General features: G+C 37.2%; 1 protein-coding gene across 1 annotated transcript in view; it reads left to right on the top strand.

Moving 5' to 3' along the window:
• The first annotated feature begins 2386 nt into the window (after nt 1-2386).
• Nucleotides 2387-26555, top strand: part of LOC131984047 (oxysterol-binding protein-related protein 7-like) — a 29851-nt gene continuing 5682 nt past the window's right edge. Inside the window, exons 1-14 of the mRNA XM_059348913.1 lie at nt 2387-2515; nt 15303-15537; nt 17216-17359; nt 18009-18062; nt 18148-18261; nt 18824-18991; nt 19914-20055; nt 20833-20951; nt 21628-21711; nt 22279-22435; nt 23354-23487; nt 25177-25269; nt 25686-25866; nt 25970-26044. Of these exons, the coding sequence (XP_059204896.1) occupies nt 15352-15537; nt 17216-17359; nt 18009-18062; nt 18148-18261; nt 18824-18991; nt 19914-20055; nt 20833-20951; nt 21628-21711; nt 22279-22435; nt 23354-23487; nt 25177-25269; nt 25686-25866; nt 25970-26044 (1651 nt within the window). The 5' untranslated portion in view covers nt 2387-2515; nt 15303-15351. The remainder of the gene's footprint in view (nt 2516-15302; nt 15538-17215; nt 17360-18008; nt 18063-18147; nt 18262-18823; nt 18992-19913; nt 20056-20832; nt 20952-21627; nt 21712-22278; nt 22436-23353; nt 23488-25176; nt 25270-25685; nt 25867-25969; nt 26045-26555) is intronic.

The following is a 26555-nucleotide window of genomic DNA, read 5'->3' on the forward strand; positions in this document are numbered from 1 at the left end:
TTGAACTACTTAATATACTGTTATGTGGTTTGATTTATAAGAATGAGTAATCAGAGTGTTATATTAATCCAAATATATTATTGGATAATATTTTTTTTATTTTTAGGGATACAATTTTAACTACTTAATATACTTTTACTGTGATACTGTTAATATAATGTGATGTGGTCTAATTTATAGAAATGTATATTAATTTGAAATTGATCGTGTTTTTCATGTTTATTCTCAACCTGAAAAGAAACTAAACTAAGCTATGTAGCAGTGGTGGAAAGTAACTAAATACATTTACTCAAGTACTGTACTTAAGTACAAATTTGAGGTACTTGTACTCTACCTGAGTATTTCTGTTTTATGTAACTTTAATACTTCCACTCCACTACATTTTGAAGCAAATATTGTACTTCTTACTCCACTACATCTAGTTGAAAGCTTGATTTACATTTCAGGTCAAGTTTTAACATGAAAAACATTTTTCTTTTTTTTAAATGAAACTTCATAACAGTATATTAAGTAGTTTAAATGTTCCCTACCTTGAGACAATTCAAACACTGCTTACATAAATGCATCAATAATAATATTGTAAAATCCAATAATATATTTAGAATATATTTAACAATCTGAGTGGGTATTAACGAGTATTTTTACTTTTGATACTTTAAGTACATTTTGATGCTGATACTTTTGTACTTTCACTTCAATAAGTTTTGAATGCAGGACTTTTACTTGTTGTGGAGTAATTTCACAGTGTGGTATTAGTACTTTTACTTAAGTAAGGGATCTGAATACTTCTTCTTTCCCAGAGCCTTCGTCTAATGCCAACTGAGAGGTGTTGTTACATCATGGAGGCTGAAGTTGACTTCCTAAAAATGAATTCCACACCAAGGCCAGCGGGACCGTCAAGAACACTCTGCCTCTTCCTCGTCTTTCTACCTCTTCTGTACTGATTAGTATAAATGTTTTAGGTCCCTTTCTGTTTGTGGTGCTGCAGCTGCTGTGGGAATCAGGACACTTTTTAAAAATCTATTAATAGTTAATATCATTTTGTTTTTGGACCCCAAGTAATGATATTATGGAGGACCTGGTTTATCAGGTTTCTGATTATCAGAGAACCGTTCTGTTCTGAAGGATGGTCTGCCAATATGAATCAACTGTCTCCTGCATGGGAGGATTGGTGATTCTGGTTAATCAAACCAGGTTCCTTCATATAGGTTAACATGTATGTTAGAAGACATATTGAAAAATACCCCCAACAGAGAAACATGGAACATGATGACATCAAAATGTTGATCCTAAAAATGTCTATGGTCTGATTCAGTGGTGGGGAAAAAAGTATTCAGATCTCTTATTTCAGTAAAAGTTCTAATACCACACTGTGAAATTACTCCACTTCAAGTAAAAGGCCTGCATTCAAAACTTACTAAAGTAAAAGTACAAAAGTATCAGCATCAAAATGTACTTAAAGTTTCAAAAGTAAAAGTACTCGTTATGCAGAATGGACCCACTCAGATTGTATTATATATTCAATTATATATTGTAAAGATAGGGCTCATTTTAACTTATTAATATACTGTTATGAAGTTTAATTTAAAAAAATGTCTAATCACTTGAAATTCATCATATTTTTTATGTTAAATCTCGACCTGAAAGGTTACTAAAGCTGGCAGCTAAATGTAGTGGAGTAAAAAGAATAAAGTTACATAAAATGGAAATACTCAATAAGGTACAAGTATCTCAAAATTGTACAAAAGTACAGTACTTGAGTAAATGTACTTAGTTACTTTCCACCACTGCTAATACCACACCGTGAAATTACAAGTTACAAGTAAAAGTCCTGTGTTAAGAACTTACTGAAGTAAAAGTACAAAAGTATCAGCATTAAAATGTACTTAAAGTATCAAAAGTAAAAGTACTCGTTATGCAGAATAGACCCACTCAGATTGTTTTATATTTTCTAAATTATTGGATTATTTTTTCTGATGCATCTAGTAAGTACCATTTGTCAGGTCAGGGTTTATTTTAACTACTTGATATACTGTTATGAGGTTAAATAAAAAAAAAAAAAGTCTAATCACTTTAAATTTATCATATTTTTTATGTTAAATCTCGACCTAATAAGTAATTTAAGATAATAGATACTGAAGTGGAGTAAAAAGTTCAATATTTGCCTCTAAATGTAGTGGGGTAGAAGTATAAAGTTACATAAAATGGAGATAAAGTACAAGTACCTCCAAAATGTACTTAAAATGTACTTAATTACATTCCACCACTGAACTGATTGTATTCCAACTATCACTTATTGTTTCTTCAATTTTGTCTTACATCTTCCCCCATGGAATTAAAAATTTGGTGGGGGCAAAAACAGTAAATTAAAAAAAAAAGGTGTTCCCATGATGCATCTGTCCTGCCGGTGCGCCTGCAAAACTGTAATCTGTGCCACGCGCCCGCACAGCTAGCAGCAGGAGGGAAGCTTGAAGCTCCGCGAGGTTTCATCAGCTCAGCCGGTGGTTTCAAACAGGTGAGTCCTTGTTAAAAGAAATTGGCAATTGTACGGTTTAACTTGATGCTAGGTTGAATATAGACTATGAAATAGTTTTTTAAGCGGCGTAAACTTTAAAGAAATCATAGTTAGTCATAGGTAGTTTGGTCGGACAGGAGCTTTTGTGTTACGCGTGTTGTAACAGTTCGTTTTGTTTGAAATTGAAATAACATGACTGTTTTTACCTCTGTTTATTTTCTTTATTATTATTATAATTTTTTTAACCTGCTTCTGGCTGTTGCAGAAACAACGGTTGACGGTATTTTGGCGTGTCGTGTTTTTATTTTTATTCCCCGCGTGAAAGTAGCCAATGCAAATGTTTTAAAAGGTAACTATGTCAGAGGAAAAAAAAGCTAAAATCTCCTTTTTATAAAATTAGAAATTAAATGTTTCACACGTTACTCCTACGGCGGTTTTTTGGGTGTTGCTCACTCAAACAAACCTGTTTTGTCCTCATGCCTCCTAACTTGTATAGACACACACACACACACACACACACACACACACACACACACACACAAACCCTCTCTGACTGGATGCTTTTTTCTTAGTTGGGTGTGTTGTCTTGTTTGGTAGATTTCTACACTTGTGCTACTGTCTTTACGTTTTCTAGTTTTATTTGTACTGCCAAACTGTGTCCCTGTTTGTTTGGAATCATAATATTAGCCTACTTATCTTTCAAAAAAGTTGGATGGTGGTTCAACAACACAGCATTAACCTGGAAGTATTTTCTGAAACCCCAGTATCATTTAACCATTTTAATGAAAAAACAAATGTCCTAAGCCATGTGGCCAGACAGCTAGATTCGGTAGTTTCAAATAAATATAATTCATTTCCTCTTTTTGAAAGACACAATGTGTTGATTTTGTATGAAACTGTTCACATTGTGCACACATTGTGAGATTTGTCAATTTAAGAAAGGTTATAAATCATTTTCACTGTGCATTTGCAACAGATAGATTAGAATAGTCATTGTGATGCAGAAAATCTGAGCAAAAATACTTATTTGTAAGGTTGTTGTTGTTCTGTAGTATTTTCTGGACATTTACAGTTAGCCCCATATTTAATCAGGTAGCATTCATTAATAGTTGACTATATTATCAATCAGACGAGTACTTGCATGTGAAATGTGGAATAATCCATCAAACCATAGTGTTTCCACTTTGGATAACGTTTTTATGGTTAGTCCTGATTTGCTGAAGTTCGTTTGACACTATTGGAATTGCAGCTAATAGAATATTGATTTGAAATGTATACTGGTCTTTATCACAGATTATATTCAATCGATAAACGCTTTCTTTTTGAAGTGGGCATAAACTAAAAGTGTTTTCCAATTATCCATTACGGGACAGTGACAGACCTAAATGCAGTTCTTGAGTATAAAGTTAAAATTTGACACATCAGTTTAAAGTGTAAGAGCTGTAGATTGTGAAGCACTCAGCATTTAGAGTGCATTGAGTGATAAAATAAGCATATTAACTCATGATTCATGCTTGTAATTTCATGACCGCATTCCTCTCTTGCCTTACTTGTAGCAACTGTTTCTTTGTTTTGTAATATTTCATAGAAATGGGCAGAAAGCAATAAGTGTCTGTGGTAGTAGAGTCAAATGAAGCAACAATCACTCAGATCCTGCACTGGTCCTCCCCTGATCCCCTTCCCCTGCTGGCCAGCCCGGGAGTCTGCTGAGCTCCCTTTGAATGACTGAAGCAAGGCTGCTCAGACATATAAACTGAGGCACCAGAGGGAGAGGATGATGTCAGAGGAATACCTCGTTATCTTGCATGTTGCAGCAGATCGACAGCTCTCTCGGTCCAGAAAATCACAGTCTCACTGTCAATCCAAGTAAAATTTATTCAGATTTGATGTTTACTTATTTATTGACTTCAGAGAAAAGTTTAACAAGTGTTTTATTCCTCACGCTGTCACTGGAGCGTGGCAGCTTCAGGATCTCACTGAGAGGATTGCTCAGTCAGTCAGTTTTATCGTGACTCTTATTGGAGTACCTGTAGCAGCATGTTTTTTTGTTGTTTTTTTTAGGTTCACACTTTGATTCAACTCATTGCCAATACCAGAATGCTTCCTGTTGATTCCTGCTGCTCATGCATCCTGTACAGTGTAACAACCATTCATACACTCAGCAGAACAGGAGAAATTGATATATAGAGTATAGTGAATGCCATTTGAAACTGTTGTTTTTTTTGCTAAATCTGATTTCCACACACAAAAAATGATGTCTGAATGGAATGTGAGAATTTTATTTTCTACGAAACTGTTTGTTTTTAAGAAAGCACATGATTATTTAATCTCAGATGTACATATTGTTACTCCTCGTGTGCAAACGAAAGATCCCGTAGCACTTCAATGCAATACTGATTTTTTTTTTTGTGGGAGTAAAAAATTAGTGTTTGAAACAAGTTGATAACCTTGGCCATGGTATCAGTTCTCTCTGATCAGGGTTTACAGCTTTGTCACAAAGACACCCTGACTCTGTCAAACTTGCTTCTTTGTACACCCTTCAGGGCTGTTCTGTTCATTGAGACATTATTTACTGCTTTTCTTTGTAAGACACTCCTAATTTGTTTAGGTCCTATCAGGGAAAAATTGGCTATCCTGACCCCTATTCTTGTAAATCACTTTTCTAATCTACAATGCTCAAAGTTGTTTGTATTAAGTCTCTGTACCATCTAAATTACAAAAAAAAATAAGTTCAGCTACAGTGCAACAAAGTACAGCATTTTGACACTTTGACTAATGCTACCTATACATCAGAAGACTTTGAAAAGATTTGGAAAAGACTCCCAGAAAACTATCAGCTCACACCTGCTCACATCTAAAGACAAGTGTTGAGAGTTTTTAGTCCCAGCCTAGTCTCAGACTGAGATTTTAGACAGATTGTGAAGCAGCTTTTATCTCCAGCTGCGCTAGTGTGTGCAGTGGTTTGTGTGAGAGAAGACACCACAAAATGACCCCTCAAAGCTGAAAAGGGGTTTCTGTTTTTCAGACATGAAAAGTTGACTATTTTACAGTAAAAATAGACATAAGGAAGAATAAAGAAAAAATTAGAAATTAATTCATGATATACATTTATGTTCTATTTAATTATAATTTGTTTAATAAGAATAATTATATTTATCAGCTCTATCAACTATGTATACATTTATTTATAAATTTTAACTGGGTCTCCTTACTGTTCTTTACTAAGAAACAGCGCCCCCAAAAATCCTCCTTGTGGCCGTAAATATATTGCATCACAATATTTTTTTTATTGAGGACTGAGCTTACTAGCATTATTGTGATGTTACTTTTTCCTGTCCAAGTGGTTTTACTGCCGGTCTGGAACCAGGGACCTTTCCCCCGCTCATCTATTGGTTGTTGATTGTGGTACGTCACTGAGACTCGAGATAATATCAAACACGTTTGATATGATCGCAAACCCAAGACTAGGAAAAGACTGACATGAAACTTAACGATGCAGATGACGGGAGCGCGCCGTGACTCCAGTAAAACTCCAAGATTTACTAAAGACTTTTAGTCTGGGACTGTACAAATCTTTTTGTGTAAGCCCAGCATAAGTTGCAATTCTTTCCACACAGCACTGCAAACAACAAGCTCGTCTGCAGTGTGTAGAGTTTAATGTGGCTGAAAACAAGCAGATAAAATATTTTTTTTTAATCAAATGTCAAAGGAATAGAAGTTACAGTGCAGTGTTACTGAAAGTCAGTGGCAGACAGAAAAGTCTTCAGTCTTGATTTATAAGAGTTGAGAGTTGCAGTAGACCTGCAGTTTTCTGGGAGTTTGTTCCAGATATGTGGGGCATAAAAACTGAATGCTGCCTCTCCATGCTTAGTTCTGACTCTGGGCACGCAGCAAAGTTAGGCTTTTTTTTATGTTACATGGTGATTTTCAAAGCATCGTGCTGTCTCAATGAAAATAGGCTCTTTGGGTTCCCACAAGTCTGCACCCCAATTCAGAACTGAGAACTTTCTCTTGACAAAACAATTCTTGAATGCATTTATTTTTGTGAACAGAAAATGCAATTAAACAGGTAAATCACAATATATTGTATCACAATACTCACCATATCACAAAATGCTTGAAATAGCAATCTTATTGTGACTCATGTATCTATATAAAATTGTATCGTGGGGTCTCTGCTGATTCACACTTCTTGACAATGTCTTTTTCTGTGTTGACTGCAGAGCATGTGCAAGAAATTGATGGAAAATTAATTATTGATCATGGATTACATAATTTTCCTGCATGGATTGAAAAAAAAAGTTGCCTCATTGAAACCACAAGAGTCTCAGCTTTCCAGTCATACCTAAATTCATGTAATTTCTAGAACACTGAGGGACCCCAGTAGTCAGAAATATTAAAATACAATGGGTGTAAATACCATATTTGTACTGCAAGAAGCATAGGGCTTGCCTCAAACTGCATGTCATTAACATAAAGTACGCATGTCTTTAATGGTAGGCTTGTGTGTTCCCATAGAACCTATTTTCATTCAGATATCTTCAGGCCAGAGGTCACATTAAAACATATTAAAACATTGGCCATGTCAATTTATAGTTATATTTCAGCCCAACTTTGCAGCATTATTTCCCCCCTTTCCTGACAAGATATCATGACTTGGTACCAATGGATTCCTTAGAACTTCACGATATCAAGGAGCCCTAAAACTGAGTCAAAGAAAAGTTATCTTTCCTAAGGGGTTAACTGATTAGTTAAAGTAAAAACAGTTAACCACTAGCATCCCTAATGCATATCATCGGCTCCTTTTGAAGGATTATAAGTTGTTGTTAGTGCTAAAAGAGGCAACAGGTTTAGACTGCACTGAGCACTTGACTTTCCCTTCTGTTCTCCATAAACTGCAGTTACAACTGCAGCTATGGCTTGTAAACACTGTTGCTGCTGAACTTCCCATCAGTCACATGTGGCCAAACAGCCTATGCATGTTGCCCTGGCACATTCCTGGAAAGAATGACAGATGAAAGATGGAGGATAGAAGAGTGAGAGAACCAGTTCGTCGAGCTCTCAGCCCTGTCTGAGGTGACTTAGCAGAGATGTGAAAGAACAGATTGTTCGGGACAGCTCTTCCCTTGAAGAACGCACCACGATACAATCTTTATGTTTATGAATCTGATGTTCACTTTGGACACGTACCATGGTGATCATGAGCCAGACTGATGAATTGGTCGGCCGATATTGTTTGCCAATATTGGCCTGTCAGACACATATTTGTTATATAACTGTACCTGCTAATGTGTTTCCAGTGGTGGAATGTAACTAAGGACATATACTCAAGTACTGTTCCATTTTATTTAACTTTACACTTCTACACCTACATTTTAGAGGCAAAGATTGTACTTTTTACCCCGCTACATTTATCTGGCAGCTTTAGTTACTTTTCTGGTAAAGATTTAACATCAATCAAAGTCATTTTAAAGTGATTAGACCTTTCTTTAAATTAAACAGTATATCAAGTTGTTAAACAGTAAAATGCTTCTTTTTATGTCTTTTCACGGTGAGTCAAGCAGACTGGTGAATTATTACAATTAAATTAATGTAGCATTCCTCAATGACTGGTCTGAAATGATGATGGTCTTGAAATTTCATTGACCTAGCTTAAAGCCACCCCACCCCCACCTGTGACTGTTGCCCTTTTCAGATCTGGGATCAAAGTGAGTCCTTTGTGATCCAAGTTGACAGAAGTGGGTACTAGTATTTCACATGTCACATAACACGCTGGGAGTGAATCTTGGGTTTTGGATGTTGTTGTCAAACTGATGGTCTGACACTCCTCCCTGGCTCTCTGAAGCACTATGTGCTACAGTTTCCTGGCAAAACCAGAGGTCTGCGGGGGCTGCTGGTAGAGACTTGCCCTGTAGTTTTGGGTTCTCTTAATGCACACAAATAACCGTTGCATCTGATATTGCTACAAAGGTCTAGAGGGATCTTTTGTAGCAATATCATATGTAAACTGTCATTTAATCTATGCAACCATCGCTGCAGATTGGGAGGCAGCCATAGAGCTCTGATTATTTTTGATAATAACTGATTGGGAACTGATTTTCCCTTTTGGGATTAACACATTTAACTAAATTTCCCCTTAGGGTTAAAGCACAAACCTACAAATATGCTTAAAAAACAAAATAGCAGGCCCTGCCATTTAAACAACAGTGAAAATGTAACTTTTTAGCAATGCTTTCTGCTAGCTTCAAACAATGTCCCAACTTCCAGGGACCTAATTTCCCAATTTAGAAAAAATACCCTAGAAAATGTACCTAAAAAAAGATATTCCTTCATTGATCCCCCATGGGGGAAATTCAGGGGTTCCAGCAGCACAAGTATGGAGTAAAAACAGATTAAGGTTATAAAAATAGAATAATAAAAATGAAATGGAATAAAGATTTTTTTAAATAGTTTTTTAGTTTGGTCTTAGTTGTTTGTATTTTCATTTTATACTAAGTAGTGCAAATTATGTTAAAGTGGTGTTTCATCAAAAAGTGTCCCTTTTTGATGAAACCCTTTTGTAAATATAAATTTAGCATGTCAGATTGCATTCATTTTCCTCACTGGAATTGATATAGTGGGAACATAACTTTTATTGAACTTCACGTTTCGCATATAAATAAAAGGTATCTCTTTGTATACAAAATCTTTTTTGATACGATCTTTTTAATCTTTTGTATTCCTGAAGATATGTAAACAAAATTAAACATTTGCATACATTGCATTAGATGGTCAACATCACATTTTGGTGTCTCTCTCTGTTGAAGTAAATACATGGTGAGGGCTGAGCCTACTTTGAACCTAAGGAAGAGAGGGAAAAAAAACAACAACAAAGGTTCAAGGTTTATAAAACCCTGAACCTCTTCAAACTTGCAGATCCATTACTCAAATTGGGTACCTGGTTGCTGTCCTTCTGTATCTTGTTAGTAAGCAACATGAGAAATCTAGAATAATAGAAATCTGGAAATGAAACATAGCCTTGTTTCCTGCTCCAGGCAGGTAACATTTGTTACTACCACTCTCTGGTTTACTGGTCAGACCACATATCTCATGGTTTTTCTAAACCGCTTCCTCTGTCGTAGTTAGACTTGACTTATGAGTGTCATACCTGGGCCATGACATCAGATCGGTGTACATGAATGACAGCTTGAAGAAGCTGCTTCCTAACCTAGATGTTTCTGAATTTCCTTGGGGTTGACTGGAAGAGTTGGTGAGAGTCAGGCCTTTGGTAATAATTTCCTGAATTGTAAATGCCTTTAATATCCTCTAGTGAAAATATTATGATACATCTTGTTAATGCTTTCAATTTGGTATAGTAGCTACAGAGTTGTGTTAACTCTCCATAGCCCCTTGAGCTTGTATATATGCTTCTGTGCCCAAGTACATACACTAGGACACAACGGTCCGTGGTAAAATACCGAAACGTTCGGACCACTCTGCACAGAACGCCCTTATGGACCGCAGGTTTTCGGTTTTGCAATTCATTTTTCACAAGCTTTACAGGCCACTGTGTGTGTCTAGGCAGGTGAAAAGCCCTCCCCGCAACCTAATGTCCAATCACTGTTGCTTTGGGCTTCTTATTTTGAAAAGTTGCTTGTAAATAATGGCAGTTCCGAGTTGTGTTTTTTGGGCTTGTTCCAGAAGTGCAGCCGCTGTTTTGGGCTTGTTCTGCTCCAAAACCCAGGAGAGACCTGAAGCACGATTATCATCATGACCAACAAGACCAACTTGGTGCCGTTGAGAGTCATTCATTTATTTGATTTGTTTAGCTGCAATGTGATTGATACGGACTAGAGGCCAGAAATAGCTTACAACAAAGTCCAACATCAACATCTTACATTCAGTGTTAATAAGAATGTAATCGCTGTCCATAGCATTCAAGACGAGCAGCACAAATGTGTTGTACATGTCGTGTTTGGATGCCAATGTAGGCTCACAAAGCCAGGAGCAACATTTTGTAAAGAGATGTAGTCTGATGTTAATTTACTTGCCGACTGCTGAGAGGGCGGAAACCTATACAGACGTTAACAGTGACGTAATGACATGGCTCTCTAGCCTGTGGAAAGTTATATTATTCAGTACACCAGTTTTTTTGTGATTTCCAAAAAAATTCAGATGGATTGTTCAAAATAGTAACAAAATAGATGGTATTCTGACAAAAAGGCATGTCGCTGTCCCTCATACAACTAGTGGTGGTTGATGTATCGAAAATACTTGATCTATTGCAGCTAGTTTCATGTGGAATATACAATGAACCTCAAGTATACATTATGTAATTTCTTAAGCTGCAGGCACAGTTACACACTCCCCAGACTCACTTTCTAGGGGAGTGACTGTGGAGATGCATGAGTTTTTTTACGTGCAGAGAAGCAGGGAACAGGTAGACTAGAGTAACTTGATATGCGACTACTAGTGATTGTAACAGTGTCTGGGTCTTGATGACCAACAAGGAGATAGCCTTTTAGAGGGTGTTTTAGACTCTAAATAAAACACCCTCCCTAATAAGTGTTTTCCACCATTATCGAAACATACCATCAAATAGAAAAATATTATGTTTGATTTAGAATCAAAGTTTCCCTTTGCCAATTTCACAGTAGCCGAATGAGTTGAGTGGATGCAATAATGCAATAATAAGCCAAGCACAGGTTCTGAAAAAATACTGTATTGAGTTGAACATTGAATTAAAAGGCACACAATAATGACAATAACAATAGACTCAACATTTGTACAAGGACATACAAATACAAGTTTGAACAGAGTTTCTAAATTATGCCCTGGAAGAATAATACAAATAATAATAAAAAGAAGAAAGTGAAGAACAATAATCAAAACACTTTTTAAGGGATAGTGATCATTTTTTCCATTTTTTTGCCTGGACCACCAGTGTCTCCATGGCCCGCTTTCACTGAGTTGCCACGTCTCAGCCTTGCCAGCCCTCTCACATCAATAGCATCCACACGTCCTGGAAATACGAGTTATAGAGATTTTAGAAAGAAGCAATATAACCAGTGTTTCTTTTCTGTGATTTACCATTAGCTTTACAAGCTTGAAGCTAACTTCAGTAACAATATCTAGCTAACAGTAGCGTTAGTTAATCATTTTCCACTGGAGCTTTAGCTGGCTAGCAGCTAACGTTATGTTCTCTCGCTGTGTTCAATGACTCAATTCATCAAGCTGTAGCTAACATTAACTAAGCCTATGTCAACAGAGCTCCTGGGTAACTTAGATATACCAGAAAATATAAAAATGATTGAAACCATCACTCACCAAATTCAGTCCAGTAAATCCAACTTCCAGCTTCTGGTGGTCTGCATTCTGACTCCTGTGTGCACGCTCTGGTCACCGAGGATATCACCACGCGAATTCAAGCGTCAGGCAGCACGAACGAAGCAAACTGCTTGCCGTTCCCGTTAATATTTCCATGTTTTGGCCTCAAAACGGCGAATTTCGCCGAAAGTTGAGTGATTTTCATGCCTGCACCCTCTAAAATTTAGAGGGTGTTTCAAAATATCAAGTTAGATATTGTGTATATTGAAATATTAATTATATGCCATATCTCGCAGCCCAACATCATCCTCAACAACAACAACAACAACAACAACAACAACATAACACAACATCATGTAAGGAATGTTTCGTACAGTGAGTCAGTGTAAGATGCAATCACACAATGATTTGTAGTGTGACGCATGCAGGGAATGTTTTGATGCTCGTTCTGCTCCTCCTTCTTTGGTTCCAATGGGCAGAAAACTCCTTCCAAGATTCAACAAGTTAACTGCATGTTTGGCAACAAAGAAAGAAAATGAAACACAAATGTTTCACAACCATAGCTCTTTGATATTGCACACTAAAAATCTATATATCCTACACAGTACAGTTTCATGCACTGTTTTTCTACTGATGAATACAGGGAATCTGATTTTTTTTTAGACTAAATCTCCCCCAGGCACTTTGCAGAACACACTTTACCTTTCACCTACAGCATTACAACAGGAATACCTGGTATTATTGGAATTTTACATGCTTGTTTGTTCCTTTGCTTGTTAAATCAATTTCAAGTCAGTTTTATTTATATAGCCCAAAATCACCAATCACAGATTTGCCTCAAAGGTAAAAAAAACAAAAAGTAATAATAATTTTAACAGGGAAAAATAAACAAACCTCAGGGAGAGCGACAGTGGTTTGTTAAAGATCCCTACTTACTTAAAACCTTAAAACAAATCCATGAACTCAATGTGCTTAAAATGGCCTATTCTCTATTTTTTTTTTTTTTTTTTTTTGATTCAGGAAAAGCCACAAATGGATAAGGTGTCAGTCAGTTGGTCAGTACTTTCTAACTTCCCTACCCTTGGGGTAGGGAAGTTAGAAAATGTAACATCCCAGCCAGGGATGTTATGTTTGAGGTTCTCAGCTCTTAGTGTCCTATTGAATCCATAGATCTTTCAGATAACCCTTTTAAATCACCCACTTAGGAGTTGCAACGGTTTTCTTTTGTAGGGCAGAATAGACAAATAAATTCATTTCAGAGCTCTTCTATAATTCTAAGGTACATCTGCTGATGACAAATGTGTTAGAGAGCTAGTTGTCACCTTTGAGTTGACAGAGCTGGCAGGCCAGTTTGGTCAGGTGGAGTGTGAAGCTGCTCTCAGCCCCGCCCAGATACCGACGGCTCTGATATGCACCAGTTTGACGAGCACATCACCAGTCAGGTATGACAATGCTCTCAGTGTAACATAGTTTTTCAGAGGATTTTGTTGCTGAAGGATTGAGCCTAGGAAGAGTCCCTTTTTTGTGGTCTGGTTTTATTTTTGAACAGCAACTTTCAAGGCAAGTCCTGTCTTGGCTTTACACTTATTCTCTGGGAAAGTTAAAGGAATTAACTGTGAACTATTGGGAGAACAGATGCTTAGACATCAGGCCAACATAGGTGTGTCTTATTTATTATGGTGTTGCCCATGGTTTCCTGATTTTAACTGTTGCTTTCAGTTGCCTCATTATGGTTTTATGTACTTTGATTTGCTGCTGTGGCAGTACTGCCACTTTCTGTAATTGTGTAGGAGTGGCCAACATGGATAAGCTTCTTTTCTTCTGTTGTATTTAAAATTTTGCAAAAAATTCCTAATTAAGTAAAATGTATTCATCAATGGTGGTCTAGGGTTAACAAATTAATAAGATTGATTTGATGTTTTCATATTGTCAACAGGTCGTGTTTAATTATTAGAGCTGGGGAAAAATGTATACAGCATAGTATCGTGATATTTTGCAGGGCAATATAACATTGATTAATGGCCACCAAGTATCGATGTTTAGCTTTCTGAAGGGCTGTCAGTATTTCCTGTGTTTTTTTTTTTTTCTTTTTCTAGAGGCCGTAGGGGGCTCACTTTTAGAAATATACTGGAGATACTGGTATCATAAGATCTTGTGTCAGGAAGTTGTTGAAATAATGCTGCCAAGTAAGGCTTTTCTATGTTTCATTCAAAAAAGTTCAGAGCAGTGAAGCTTAAAGTTGAGGAAAGTTTGAGAAAATGCTGCAGTTGTTATTGTCCATACATGTTTGATATCAGTTCAGTTTGACTGAATACTTTGTTGGTCAGTCTGTGGGTTTGACTCTCATTGTGGAGAATAAATGGACTGAAGTGAGATGAATAGACTGAGAATTTTCTCTTATTTGACAAAACAATGCTTGATTGAATGTAATTTTGTGGACACAAAATGCAGTTAAACAGTTAAATCGCAATATATTGTATCCCAATACTCACCATATCGCAAAATGCTTAAAATCGCAATGGTATTGTGACTCAAGTATCGGGATGAAATCATACCATGGGGCCTCTGCTGATTCACAACTTTAACTGGATGGATAATTGGTAAAGTTGTAAAAAAAACAACCTTACTTTTCTTAAACACACCATCATGTGATTATGGCTGACAAACTGCCACCAGAATCCGGTCCAGCTTCTGAAAAAACATTCCATTGAAATCTCTCCATCAAACACTTCCTCTTACTGGCTAAATGATCCAGAGGAGCAGGAATAGTCATGGGTTATTCAATGGGCTTTTTTTTCAGTATAGTTTCATTTTAGTTATGCATTTCTTTGTGTTTGACTTTATGAGCTAATGACTTTCTGATTTTAAGTACTTTTTACGGCATTTGTACAGATGTGTGTCCAGTCTATAATGTGTTATATAATATGGTATGAGAATACAGTTATGGAAAATTGTTAGACCACTATTGTTTTCTTCAGTTTCTTGTTCATTTTAATGTCTGGTACAACTAAATGTACATTTGTTTGGACAAATATAATAATAGCAACAAAATAGCTCATGAGAGTTTAATTTAAGAGATGACATCTAGCCATTTTCCATGGTTTTATTGATAATAACCAAAATCATTAAGAAAACCATGGAAAATGGCTAGATGTCATCTCTTAAATTAAACTCTTACGAGCCATTTGTTGTTATCATTATATTTGTCCAAACAAATGTACGTTTAGTTGTACCAGGCATTAAAATGAACAATACATCGAAGAAAACAAGGGTGGTCTAATTTTTTCCACGACTGTATAATGTAATTCATTAATGAACACCTATACTGTAATCTAAGATGGGTAATAACATCATCATTAAAGTGTCACAATAATCTCTCCTCTTTTTGAAATTGACGTTTCTGTACATTGATTTAATTTTCTTGATGTCTTTATGATTGGTTCGCCGTTGTAATGTTGCCATTTTTCGTTGACTTCCTCAGTGCTGTGCGTTTTGCCATGAGACACAATCTGGCCTGAAGGTGCTTTGACATGCAACGCTTTCCCTATCCCATTGTCCCAATGGACCCTCAAGTGTGTCCGCCACCGCTGAGCAGCAGCCAATCTTTGATCAGCGGCCAATCTTTGATCAGCGGCCTTGACAAATCCCCAGCAAGCACGTTCAAACCTGGCCACTCGCGTAACAGCAGCACCGGCTCCTCCAAATATTCAAAGCAGGTAGTAAAGACCCACAGGTACAGAATCTGACTGTACTGTTTTTATTCTGTGAAAATGTCCCTATTTTACTGTATTTTGTACCACTTCATTACTGTCTGTCACCACCGGGGAGGAACAAAAAGATTTAACATACAGTTAATATACCCATGGTAACTTCAGTCTATGGAGCTTTTAAATGCTGTTACATCGATGGATATCTGCATATGAATGCAACGGGACAAGATTTTGGTAGTCGACGCATTCTGGTTTCTATTTGTAGTCAATCTGTGTTCCAAGGAGTACTGACCAATCATATGTAAGCAGCTTTGTTTTCATGAAGGTAAACGGTCTTTGTGAAGAGGAAAACTTGCTGAAATTAGATCTAAGAGAGGGTACTATTCACATTTTAACCAGTACCTGGAATTTAGTATCGCTACTGAAATTATTTACCTTTTTACGGGTATGCAATTTCAGTTTTCAAATTCAATGTTGTTATTCTATGTTTAGAACATTTTATTTACTTACAACATTCTACATGCCACACAAAATAAAACCGCTCCCTCTACCCTCCCAAACCCCTTTGCTTCAGTCTTCAGCCTGTCTGTCACCAGAGCTTAGTGTGCTGCAGGAGAACGTTTGCATCTGTGTCTCTGCGACGGTGCACTTGCTAACGTTTTGCATTACATCATATTGCATTGCCTGCAAGGAGTTTTGAAAAGTGTAATCAGACTTCCCTGACTCACTGTGAAAGCTTAAAGGGCAAGAATCCAGATCCTTTACCTAAGTTAAAATACTAATACCATACTGTGAAATTACTCCTCTAGAAGTAAAAGTCCTGCATTTAACACTTATTGAAGTAAAAGTACAAAAGTATCAGCATCAAAATGTACTTAAAGTATCAAAAGTGAAAGTTCTCGTTATGCGGCATGAACCCACAGATTGTTTTATTATTTAAACATTTATGTGAGCATCATTTTCATTTTGTCAAGGTAGGATTTATTTTATCTTAATATACTGCCATAAGGTTTAATTTAAAAAATGTCAAAGCAAGGCATATAATAGTCAAAGTAACTTAAGCTGTCAGCTAAATATAGTGGAGTAAAAAGTACAATATTTGCCTCAAAATGTAGTAGGGTTGTCACGATACTAAAATGTTCAACACGATACCGATACTCAGGAAAATATTCAATACTCGATACCCTTTTCGGTACCACCAGGATAAAAACAAAGACCCCAAAATTTAACAAATATTTTTATTAACAAGAAAAATGCAACATGTAAAAATTAACAGAACCACCGGTTAAATATTTATAATAAACAGCAAAAAGAAAATGAGTATTGTATCTGGATACAACGTTTTAGTATCGATACTTTTTCGAGTATCGATACTTTTGACAACCCTAAAATGTAGTGAAGTAGAAGTATTAAGTTACATAAAATGGGAATACTCAAGTAATGTATAACTTCATCAAAATTGTACTTGAGTAAAAGTACTCAGTTACTTTCCACCAGTGGTAGTGACCTGAGCAATGGGCAGCCACTGTTAAGCATTGGGTAGCAGCTTTGTGGCAGGAAACTTCAACATGCAGACAGGAGCAGGGATCAAACCACCAACTTGAGCTTTTTCTTTGAGGTTTACAAAAGTGCAGTCTTTTAATAATGTGTTTTATTTTGTATTGACTAATGTTTTCTGTGTCAGTCTCGTCACTGGGAGGTCATGGATGACCTGCAGCACCTGGATATGTATTCTGTTCCCGGCTCCACAGTGGACCTCAGTATCCCTGGGATCTGTGAGGGCTACTTGATGAAGAAGAGGAAGTACCCGCTCAAAGGCTGGCACAAGGTGAGCAGCACAGTGCAGATTGAACTTCATATCTTTAATATAGTGCATGCGTGCGTGCATGCATGCGTGATAACATCAAGGAGTTCAAAGTTTTAGCCCCTGAAGAGCCATGGGGTTAGTTTTCACAGTAATCCTGCATATTTAAGTGTGTTTTGTGTTTAAATAAATTTAGGAAGAAATTAAACTTGGTAATTCATGCTAGCAAGGTTTGATGCAGTAAGCTGGGTTTGCTCAAATTAATACTCTTGTATTTCTGTGTGTTTTTAGAACTGAACGCTCGGCCGTGTTTCAGTTCAGTAATACTGAAATGCAGTCATAGATAAAAATTAACATAAAAAAAATAGACAGATCGATTAAAAATTCCATGTGATCAACCAAATTCTTAACGACCATCAATCGATCTTCGATTGATTATTCCCATCCCTCCAGGTTACCCAGTTACAGGTTTTTAATGTTGTTTTTGCTAATCATGTCTGTTGAAACAATTTAAATAAATAATGAAAATAATTCTTGGTTAGCATGTCGGTTGAAATTAAGCAGAGCTTTTTAACCCTCTTAACCAGTCAGCATAATTCAATTCCAGACACTGAGATCGTCTTTGATTTTTTTTCCCCTTTTTTAATACTTCACTGTGATCCATCATTTTCAGAGATACTTCCTGTTGGAGAAGGGGATCCTCAAGTATTCAAAGACACAGCAAGATGTAAGTCATGACACTCACACACAGCAGTGGCAGAGCAACAGCTGTGAATATTTGACATTAATCATTAATATTTTTGTTCTTTTAGATTCAGAGAGGGAAGCTCCATGGCTCCCTTGATGTCAGCCTTGCCGTCATGTCGGTCAACAAGAAGTCCAAAGGCATAGACCTGGATGCTGGAGACAACCTCTACCACCTCAAGGTAACCTGCACGGCACAGTTATATAATATATAATTGATATAACAAAAGGGTATTTCTCAGCCGTTTCCAGACCAGTGCAGTAATCTTGAAAATGTCCAAACATTGCTGCAACAACTTATGAGACATAATTGAGCATGGACCTGGACTTCATAAATTCATACTGTAAGATTTTAAACCCTTAAACACTTCAGTCATTCTTATATCAGGTTTATGACGTGGCAAACTTAAACTCAAATTAGTCTTCCGGTCCTCAGCTTTTAAATGGTGGCATCTACTGTTCTACCTCCTGCAAAAAATCCCCTGTCCCCCACCCACAATTCCCTCTAAAAGGGGCATAATGCTTAGAGCTTGATACACAGATAACATGCTCTTGATTGCCATCTGAAAACTATACTTCAGGAGAAAAAAAGTTACTCATAAATTACAATATCTGTAAAATCTAGAGGGTCCAAATGGCTAACAACTAGACATCCATATATACTTTAGCCTGCAGTGAACTTTACATTTATTGCTTTCTCCTTGTTCCTCTCCCATGTTTTCTCTCTCCTTTCCTCCCTGCTAGGCAAAGAGCCACGACCTCTTCTACATCTGGTTGACCAAGCTGTGTGCCCATCGTGTTTATAGGAAAAATGAAGCGATGTCTGTCCATCGGGGCGTCCTGCACGCTCTCTCCATGGGTCCAAACACCTTGCCAACCATGGTCAATCTTGCCCAGACAAACAGAGCAATGGTCAGTAGAGATTTTCAAGCAAAGCAGGAATAATTGTGGGAGATGGTCAGTTGTTGCACCAGTGTCAATTAGAGGTGGGGGGAAAAAATCGATACAGCATAGTATTGCGATATTTTGAGTGGTAATATTACATCGATTCATGGCCGCCAAGTATCGATATTTAGCGTCAGTATTTTCCGGATGCAGTAGGGGGCTCAGTTTTAGGAATATAATGGTACCATATGAAACTAGAAGATTTAGTGGAAATAACGCTGCAAAGTTTGGCTTCTTTTATGCTTCATTCAAAGAATTCAGAGCAGTGAAGCTGAAAGTTGAGGAGAGTTTGAGAAAATGCAGTTGTTGTCGTCCATACATGTTTGATATCCGTTCAGTTCAGTTTGACTGAATACTTTGTTGGTCAGTCTGTGGGTTTGACTCTCATTGTGGAGAAATAAAGACTGAAGTGAGATGAATAGACAGAGAATTTTCTCTTATGTGACAAAACAATTCTTGATTTAATTTAATTGTCGACACAAAATGCAGTTAAACAGTTAAATCACAATATATTGTATCGCAATACTCACCATATTGCAAAATGCTTAAAATGTCTATCATCTTGTGACTGAAGTATCGGGATAAAATCGTATCGTGGGGCCTCTGCTGATTCACAGCTCTATTGTCAATGTTCGAATGTAAATCTTAAAAGATTATATGACATGGAGATTTGCAGGTAAAATCTCACATTTGAAAGTCTGTGACCTGCAATTTTTTTTTACATTTTATTATTATCAATAATGGGATCAATTGTGATTAAGTTTCTGTTGATCAATGAACCATTTCAGTCTTAAGAGTCACACCCACAAATAGAAAATCATACTCTCAATTTACTCTTTGAACAACTGTCATTTGTTTTAATCATGATTTTAACTGTTTGTTTGTCCAGCCTGCTCACTATGCCAGCTCAGCATCAGTGTACCAACCCGAGATGGGAAGCCCTGCCCCTGCTGTCGCCTCTCAACCAGGCGTGACCAACAAGGTGTCAGCGTGGCTGCAACAGACCCACGACATCGATGGAACCTCCAACGGTGAGAAACACTCTCCTGGGGTGCAGAGAGAAGCCTGGTGGACTGTCATGTTTCATCATATTCCTCAAGGATGGTAAAAAGGAGAGAAGGGTTTTACTCCAGAAATAATGGTTTAGAGCAGCAAGGTGTAGTGTTGGTGTTCCCATTAATGAACATGGACACAGATGCACTGTTTAAGGTTGATTTATTTGACTGTGGTCTGTAATAACAATGCAAAGTAACAATCGGTACACCATACATTATACACAAACATAATGAGATAACTAGGGTTACAAAGGACTGTGTTCAGTACTCAAGTATATCGTATGGATCATAAACTGTATTGGCTTTAACAACACACTAGCATAAGATAACTTATGTAGAGCTAAACAATCCACATTAACACAATGTTGGCATCCAACTTAGGCAGTGCAACGTCATTAGACTCACCTTCTGGCATTTACAAAGCAATAAACCACGGAGGTACAGGTGAATGTTGGGAAGAGGCAAAGGAAATTACAATCGAGAACATTCACAGTGCGGCAATTCGCATTGCAAGTGTAGTGCATTGAAAAGTGTCGAAACAGCTATCGAGCGTGTGACATTTGAAAACTTACAAAAAAACAAGTTAAAACATTAAGAGTGTGGGCTTTCTAACACAGCCTACATTCATATCCACATATGTTGAAATCCAAAAATACTTGGAATGTGTATTGACTTGATCTTTTACTGAGTCCAAAAGGTGCATAACCTTTTCATTTTCTTTTTAATGACTGAAGTGTGACCTTTGACCCTCAGACTTGGCTCGTTGTCAGGGAGAGCTGACAGAACTGGCCCAGCTCATCCAGCGACTCCATTGGCTGGAAGGCGGCCTGCCAATCACAGACACTGACCTTGAAATGCGAATCAGCATGCAGGTAAATACACTATATGTTACTAGATATCTATATCTGTTAATGTGTGTGATTCTTCAAATCGTATTTCTACTGGAAAATACCAGTGGGCTGAGACGAATTGTTCCGCTGAATTATAAGCTGAATCTGATGTAATGTTGTTTTTAACACACAGGGAAATTTAATAGTGATTAAACATGTTGATTGCTTTAACCCTCTGGGATCGCTTTAATTCACTACCCTTTAAGGCCATTAAGAACAAAATAATAAAACAATAAAATCCAAAATATTGACTTTGATGCATTATTATTTTTTATTAGTATTATTGTGTTTCATCAGATTTAAAATTTACTACCCTTTAACGCCATTAGCGTACAAAAATGTAATGTTAGGGTTTCATTTTTTTAGAAAAATAATAAAATTTGTAATTTTTACGGTTCACCACTAACATCAGCCATTTCCCCCATTATAGGCCAATGCATAACATACTTATTGAGCTTAGTAGGCTATTGCGTGTTTGCGTAATAGTGATTAGATATGTTGATTGCTTTAAAGGGAGACATTTTTTTTAACTATGCCTTTTTTGAAAAGTATTTATAGTATATTACAGAAATAGGAAATATTCCAATAATTGGCAATTTAAAAAAATGTGAATGTTGTATTTGGAGAGAAGCTATAACTCTGTTGATTTCTGTTTTAGAATCTCTCCCTGGAGAAGCCCAAGAAAGGGAAAGGTTTCGGTCACTCCAGGACTTTGTCGCGTGTTGAAGCCATGGGGGGAATGGTAGGACTGGCTTTAACTTTTTATGCAGTGATGCCAAATAATGTTAATTTTGTTCTGTAATGAGGTTGCATTCTCTGTTTTAACCCTCCTGTTATGTTTGTTTCTCAGCAACAGCAATAATGTTCGTGGGTCAATTTGACCCGGGGCACGTTTAATTATCCATAAGTGTCAGAAACATATAAACAATGTTTATATTTCATCATTGACTCAATTACTAACCATTTCTATCAATATGTAATGCAATGGTGTCTTTCACCTCTCGCAGATCATGGTTCAATGAGGACAATTCACTCGCTTTTCATAAAAAATGCATGTTAAAACTTTTTTTTATGTACCTTGGAAAGAATACATGTAAAAAATATAATGCTTTAACATGACGTTGACTTTTTTCAAAATTTATTTTACATTTTTCTTTTTTTTCTTTTATGAAAAAATACTTTTAACTATTTTTATTTATTCTTTTAACTTTGAAATGGGTCAATTTGACCCACAACAGGAGGGTTAACAGATTAAATCTCTCAGTTGGATATTCTACCATTCCTCTTCTTTCCATCTCGTTTTCTCCAGTTCACCTCCAGCCACCTGAGCACCAACGGCAGCTCCGGTTTGGGGGCTTCGGTTCAGTCCATCCCTGGCTACGTCTACTCTCAGCTGTCTAACCCTCAGGTGTCCTCACCTGAAGCCAAGAAGCTTCACCAGGACATCTGCACTTCTTCTCAGAGGGGTACGGCCCTTCCACCTCACAGCTAGCTGAATAATTAGCTCAATGAAACCTTTTAGCAGAAATACAGCTGTCTTACTTTCCACTAGGGATGGGAGTAATTCATCGATGAATGGTTGTTTCAAATTTGGCCATCCCGTGGAATTTTTAATCCTTTCGTGTATTTTTTTATTTTATCTATGACTTCGTATCAGTACTGACTGAACTGAAACACAGCTGAGCGTTCAGTTCTGCGGGCGTACGTCAATAAGCCATTGAGCTGAGAATTAAGTTGGATAAAGCTACAGTTTGCAAACTGAAAGTAGCAATAACAATTATAAAACAGAGAAATTGGTGAAAATACATGACTATTAATTGGAGCAAAACTAGCTTACTGTATCAAATTTTGGCACCCTAGCATGAATTACTAGCTTTAATTTGGTCCAAAACGTTTTTTAAACACAAAACACTTAAATATGCAAGATTACTGTGGAAACTAACCTCATGCCTCTTCAGGGGCTAAAAAAACATTGAACTCCTTGATATCTTTACAGTTTAATCTGAGTTTATTTGGTTAATGATTGATAGGAGCAAGTCTCTTTTCATCCTTTCAAAATAAAAGCGTCGGTTATCAAAACAGGGTTTTGCATCGTACTGTAAATACATGCAGCGATTAATTGATCGTTGACGTGATAGATAATCAAGTTGGCAAGTTTCTTCCAAACTCCCATCCTTACTTTCCATGCAGGCTCGATTCCATGATATGAAATAATGTGGTTAAATAAATAAATTAATAGTAATGAACATTATTAAGGTAAGCAAAAAAAAAACATTTGGCAAAATTAGCTATTGTAAGCAGTCATAATGATAACAATGAGTCTGGCTTTTTTGACATTTCATAAAGAATAATAGTAATTAGTAGCCTCTACTTTACTGTTACAGTCCATGCATCCCTCAAGTCCATTCATGAGGTTTTGTCCTTGGAGAGAGAGAGACTGAGGCAGGCCTGGACCGGCCCAGAACTGAGGCAAAATACCTCACAGCAGCTCGCTACACTCTGCAGCACACTGTCTGAGGTAAGACACACACACACACACACACACACACACACACACACATCATGCGCCCTCTCTCACTAGCACACAGACAAACTAGGAGCAGAGCTGGGCTGCATGGAAACCAACAAAATGATCCTTGTTCTTCCAGCAGCTCAATATCTGATCACAACAAAGACTGAAAAGTATTTAGTAGTGTCCAACCCTTTTCTCCCAGTGTCCCAGTCAGAGTTAAAACACTGATTATTGGAACAGAATATTGGTATCAGGCTCTATAAAGACAATGCAGGCCAAGCCCTGGATGTCTGTTGGTGAGGTGCTGTCTGAAACCGTTCAGCCGGTTTGGGCTGTTTCTAGCCAGGACAGGCACAAGCTGTCATAGGCGCGTCTTGAAGGAACACACCTAAAGTCTTTCTCTCCCTGTTTCCGCACAAACAAAATCACACATTCGTTGTCACACACTGAAACCAAGCTTGTCAGTCAAGGGTCCTAAGTCCTGTTGACAGCGCTCAGTAGCCCTTCTTGTTTGGTGTTGCATGAGGTTTCTTCTTGTCTGCCTGTTGGTTTCTATCCATGCTGCATGTGACTGTCTTTTTCAACCAATGGGATATCAGTTGCTGTGACTTTGGGCTTTGTTTTGTTGTTGTTGGTTGCTATACATTCTCACTGTGAGAATGTATAGCATGATGAAGCATCATGAAGTCAAATAATTCCTGTATTGAGAAGACAGCAGGATTATATAACTCTCATATGTTTGAGTGTTTTTTAAAGGGGTTTACCACCAGTTTTAGATGTTAAGGATCAGTTTGCTGCTCAACCAGTGAAATCTGCTGTTTAAAATGGCTCTGGAGGAGTTTTGTCAACTATGATGATTATGTCATCATGGTTGTCTTGGATACCCTGCATTACAATTTGGGGATGTGGAGTTTGAAAGACCTGTGTTTAACAGGAAGAAAGGTTAAAGGAAAAACCACCATTGAGTTTAGGGCTGGGCGATATATCGATATAAAAAAAGTCTTGATATACTTTTAGATGTGATATGGAATTAGACCATCAATATAGTTTAAAAAAAAAAGTCTTTATATATAAATGCTGCCCTTACTAGGGTTTGTCATATTTAGTTATTTTGTAATGTTCATTATTCTTTTCTCATAATATATTTATTTCAGAAGAAGATTGGTATTTTTTATATAAAAATAAAAAAAGTACTCCTGTTATACAGTATTAATGTTCCCTGAAATAAATAGTTTCAATAAAATTACTTGTAATGTCATATTTGACTTTGACTGGACATTTGCTATCACTTTGCAATTAGAATATCGGGGTATATTGATATTCAGCCAAAATATATAGGTATATGACTTTTGGTCCATATCGCCCAGCCCAATTGAGTTGCATTATGGGAAGTGTTGCTGCGTTTTACCAAATCACTGCAGTACCCCCTACTAAGTAACACTTGGTGGTAAGCTAAGTTTACCTACTAAGACATTGTAAACAAAACTGTAGTAGTTCAGAAAAATTTCTAATTGACACATTTACAGTAAATACATGAATTATTGTAGACTACAGCATAGATGCAGTTTTGTCCTGAGTGGATGCTCTGCAGTCTGTGTGACATGCTGACAATTTCTTTTTGATCTTCTGTGTTTCCACTTCATGTGACTTGCATGGCTGTTCTGTGTATGTGTGTGCATGCATGTCCATGTTTAGTTTGATGTACAGTCCCATCTGACCAAAGTCCACTCGCTTTCCCTGTCCTCTGACTCCACTGACGAATCCTTCTGCACCGTCCGTCCTGACCAGGTGTGTACTGCATTGTGCCTGTGTGAAAGACGGTTTGTCTTTTTGTCAATTTTTAATATCTCACTGTCACTCGTTTGCATTTGATTTCATCTTGCATATTGAAGTCTTCAAACATTTTGGGAATTCTGCTAGAAGCTATCCTGGTAAAGATATTCTACACTTCAGACTTCTACAGTCTGTTTGAAGAAATGCAAATGAATGACAGTATCTTGTGGTTGGTGTGGCTCAGGTTGGTCACTTCATGCCGTTCACAACAATGCATGTTAATATTTTGTGTGGTTGAAAAGAGTTGCATGTTTCTTGCCTGTGATAATGCACATGCCCCTGCACGGTCTGACCCCAACTTACTTTGTTTATTTCAGCAAAGGTTGAACGGTTTATTTGAAAAAAATATAATTTTTATTTATTTTTATAAGAGGACACCATCTATGGGTCGCCACAGTCACCGCGCACCCTCAGTGGCGGACTCCATGGCAGAATATTTCGATGCCAGTGAGGTGATCGTGTGCGAGACCTCATCAGAGGCCGAGGCTTCAGACGAGTCAGGCCTGAGTGACATCACCACCACCACCAACTCTGAACCTGAAGAGGGCCATGGTGAGTTTGTACCTGCCTTTCTGGTAGCCAGTAGCAGTCAGACAACCATGCCCAACCACCGCTCTAAAATCAACTGACCTCCTCTCTCCTCTCTCCTCCTCAGCCACTGCCACCCTCAACTACCGGGCCAGTCTGAGCAACGCTCCCGACAAACCCAGCCCATCCACCACCAATACTGGTAACGCCACCGCTGTGTTGTCTCCTTTTATATTCTCAATGAATGCAGTAATGTCTACTGTACATTTTGGTGTATAAGCTCGTCAATACAGATTTTTGTGGGTGGAGAGTAGAGGTGGGTGATACTGGGAGAAAAAAAAAATGACCTTGATTATTATTATTTTTTTTTACATTTTCCGATAATAATCTGACAATATCCTTTTAAAATGTGATTTCTTTACCCAAAAAAGGCTGTTAAAATTCTTCTTCAATCTAATGCTATATTAGTAAAATGGGGGTAGGTATCAAAAATAATAATCACACTTTTTATTATTATAACCTTTACAATTATCCTTTTGCAAGTCTTTTAACACATATCAAAATTTCACAGTACTTTACTCTTGACATTACTAGTCCGGTCATTAGTTATTCCTCATTGCATCTCAGGTTACAGCTCTTATTTGTAACACACATTTAGCTCAACACAAGTCAAGAATGATCATTACTGCTTTTTGTCTTATCAACACACACAC

Source organism: Centropristis striata, chromosome 13, assembly GCF_030273125.1.
Source record: "Centropristis striata isolate RG_2023a ecotype Rhode Island chromosome 13, C.striata_1.0, whole genome shotgun sequence".
NCBI lineage: Eukaryota > Metazoa > Chordata > Actinopteri > Perciformes > Serranidae > Centropristis > Centropristis striata.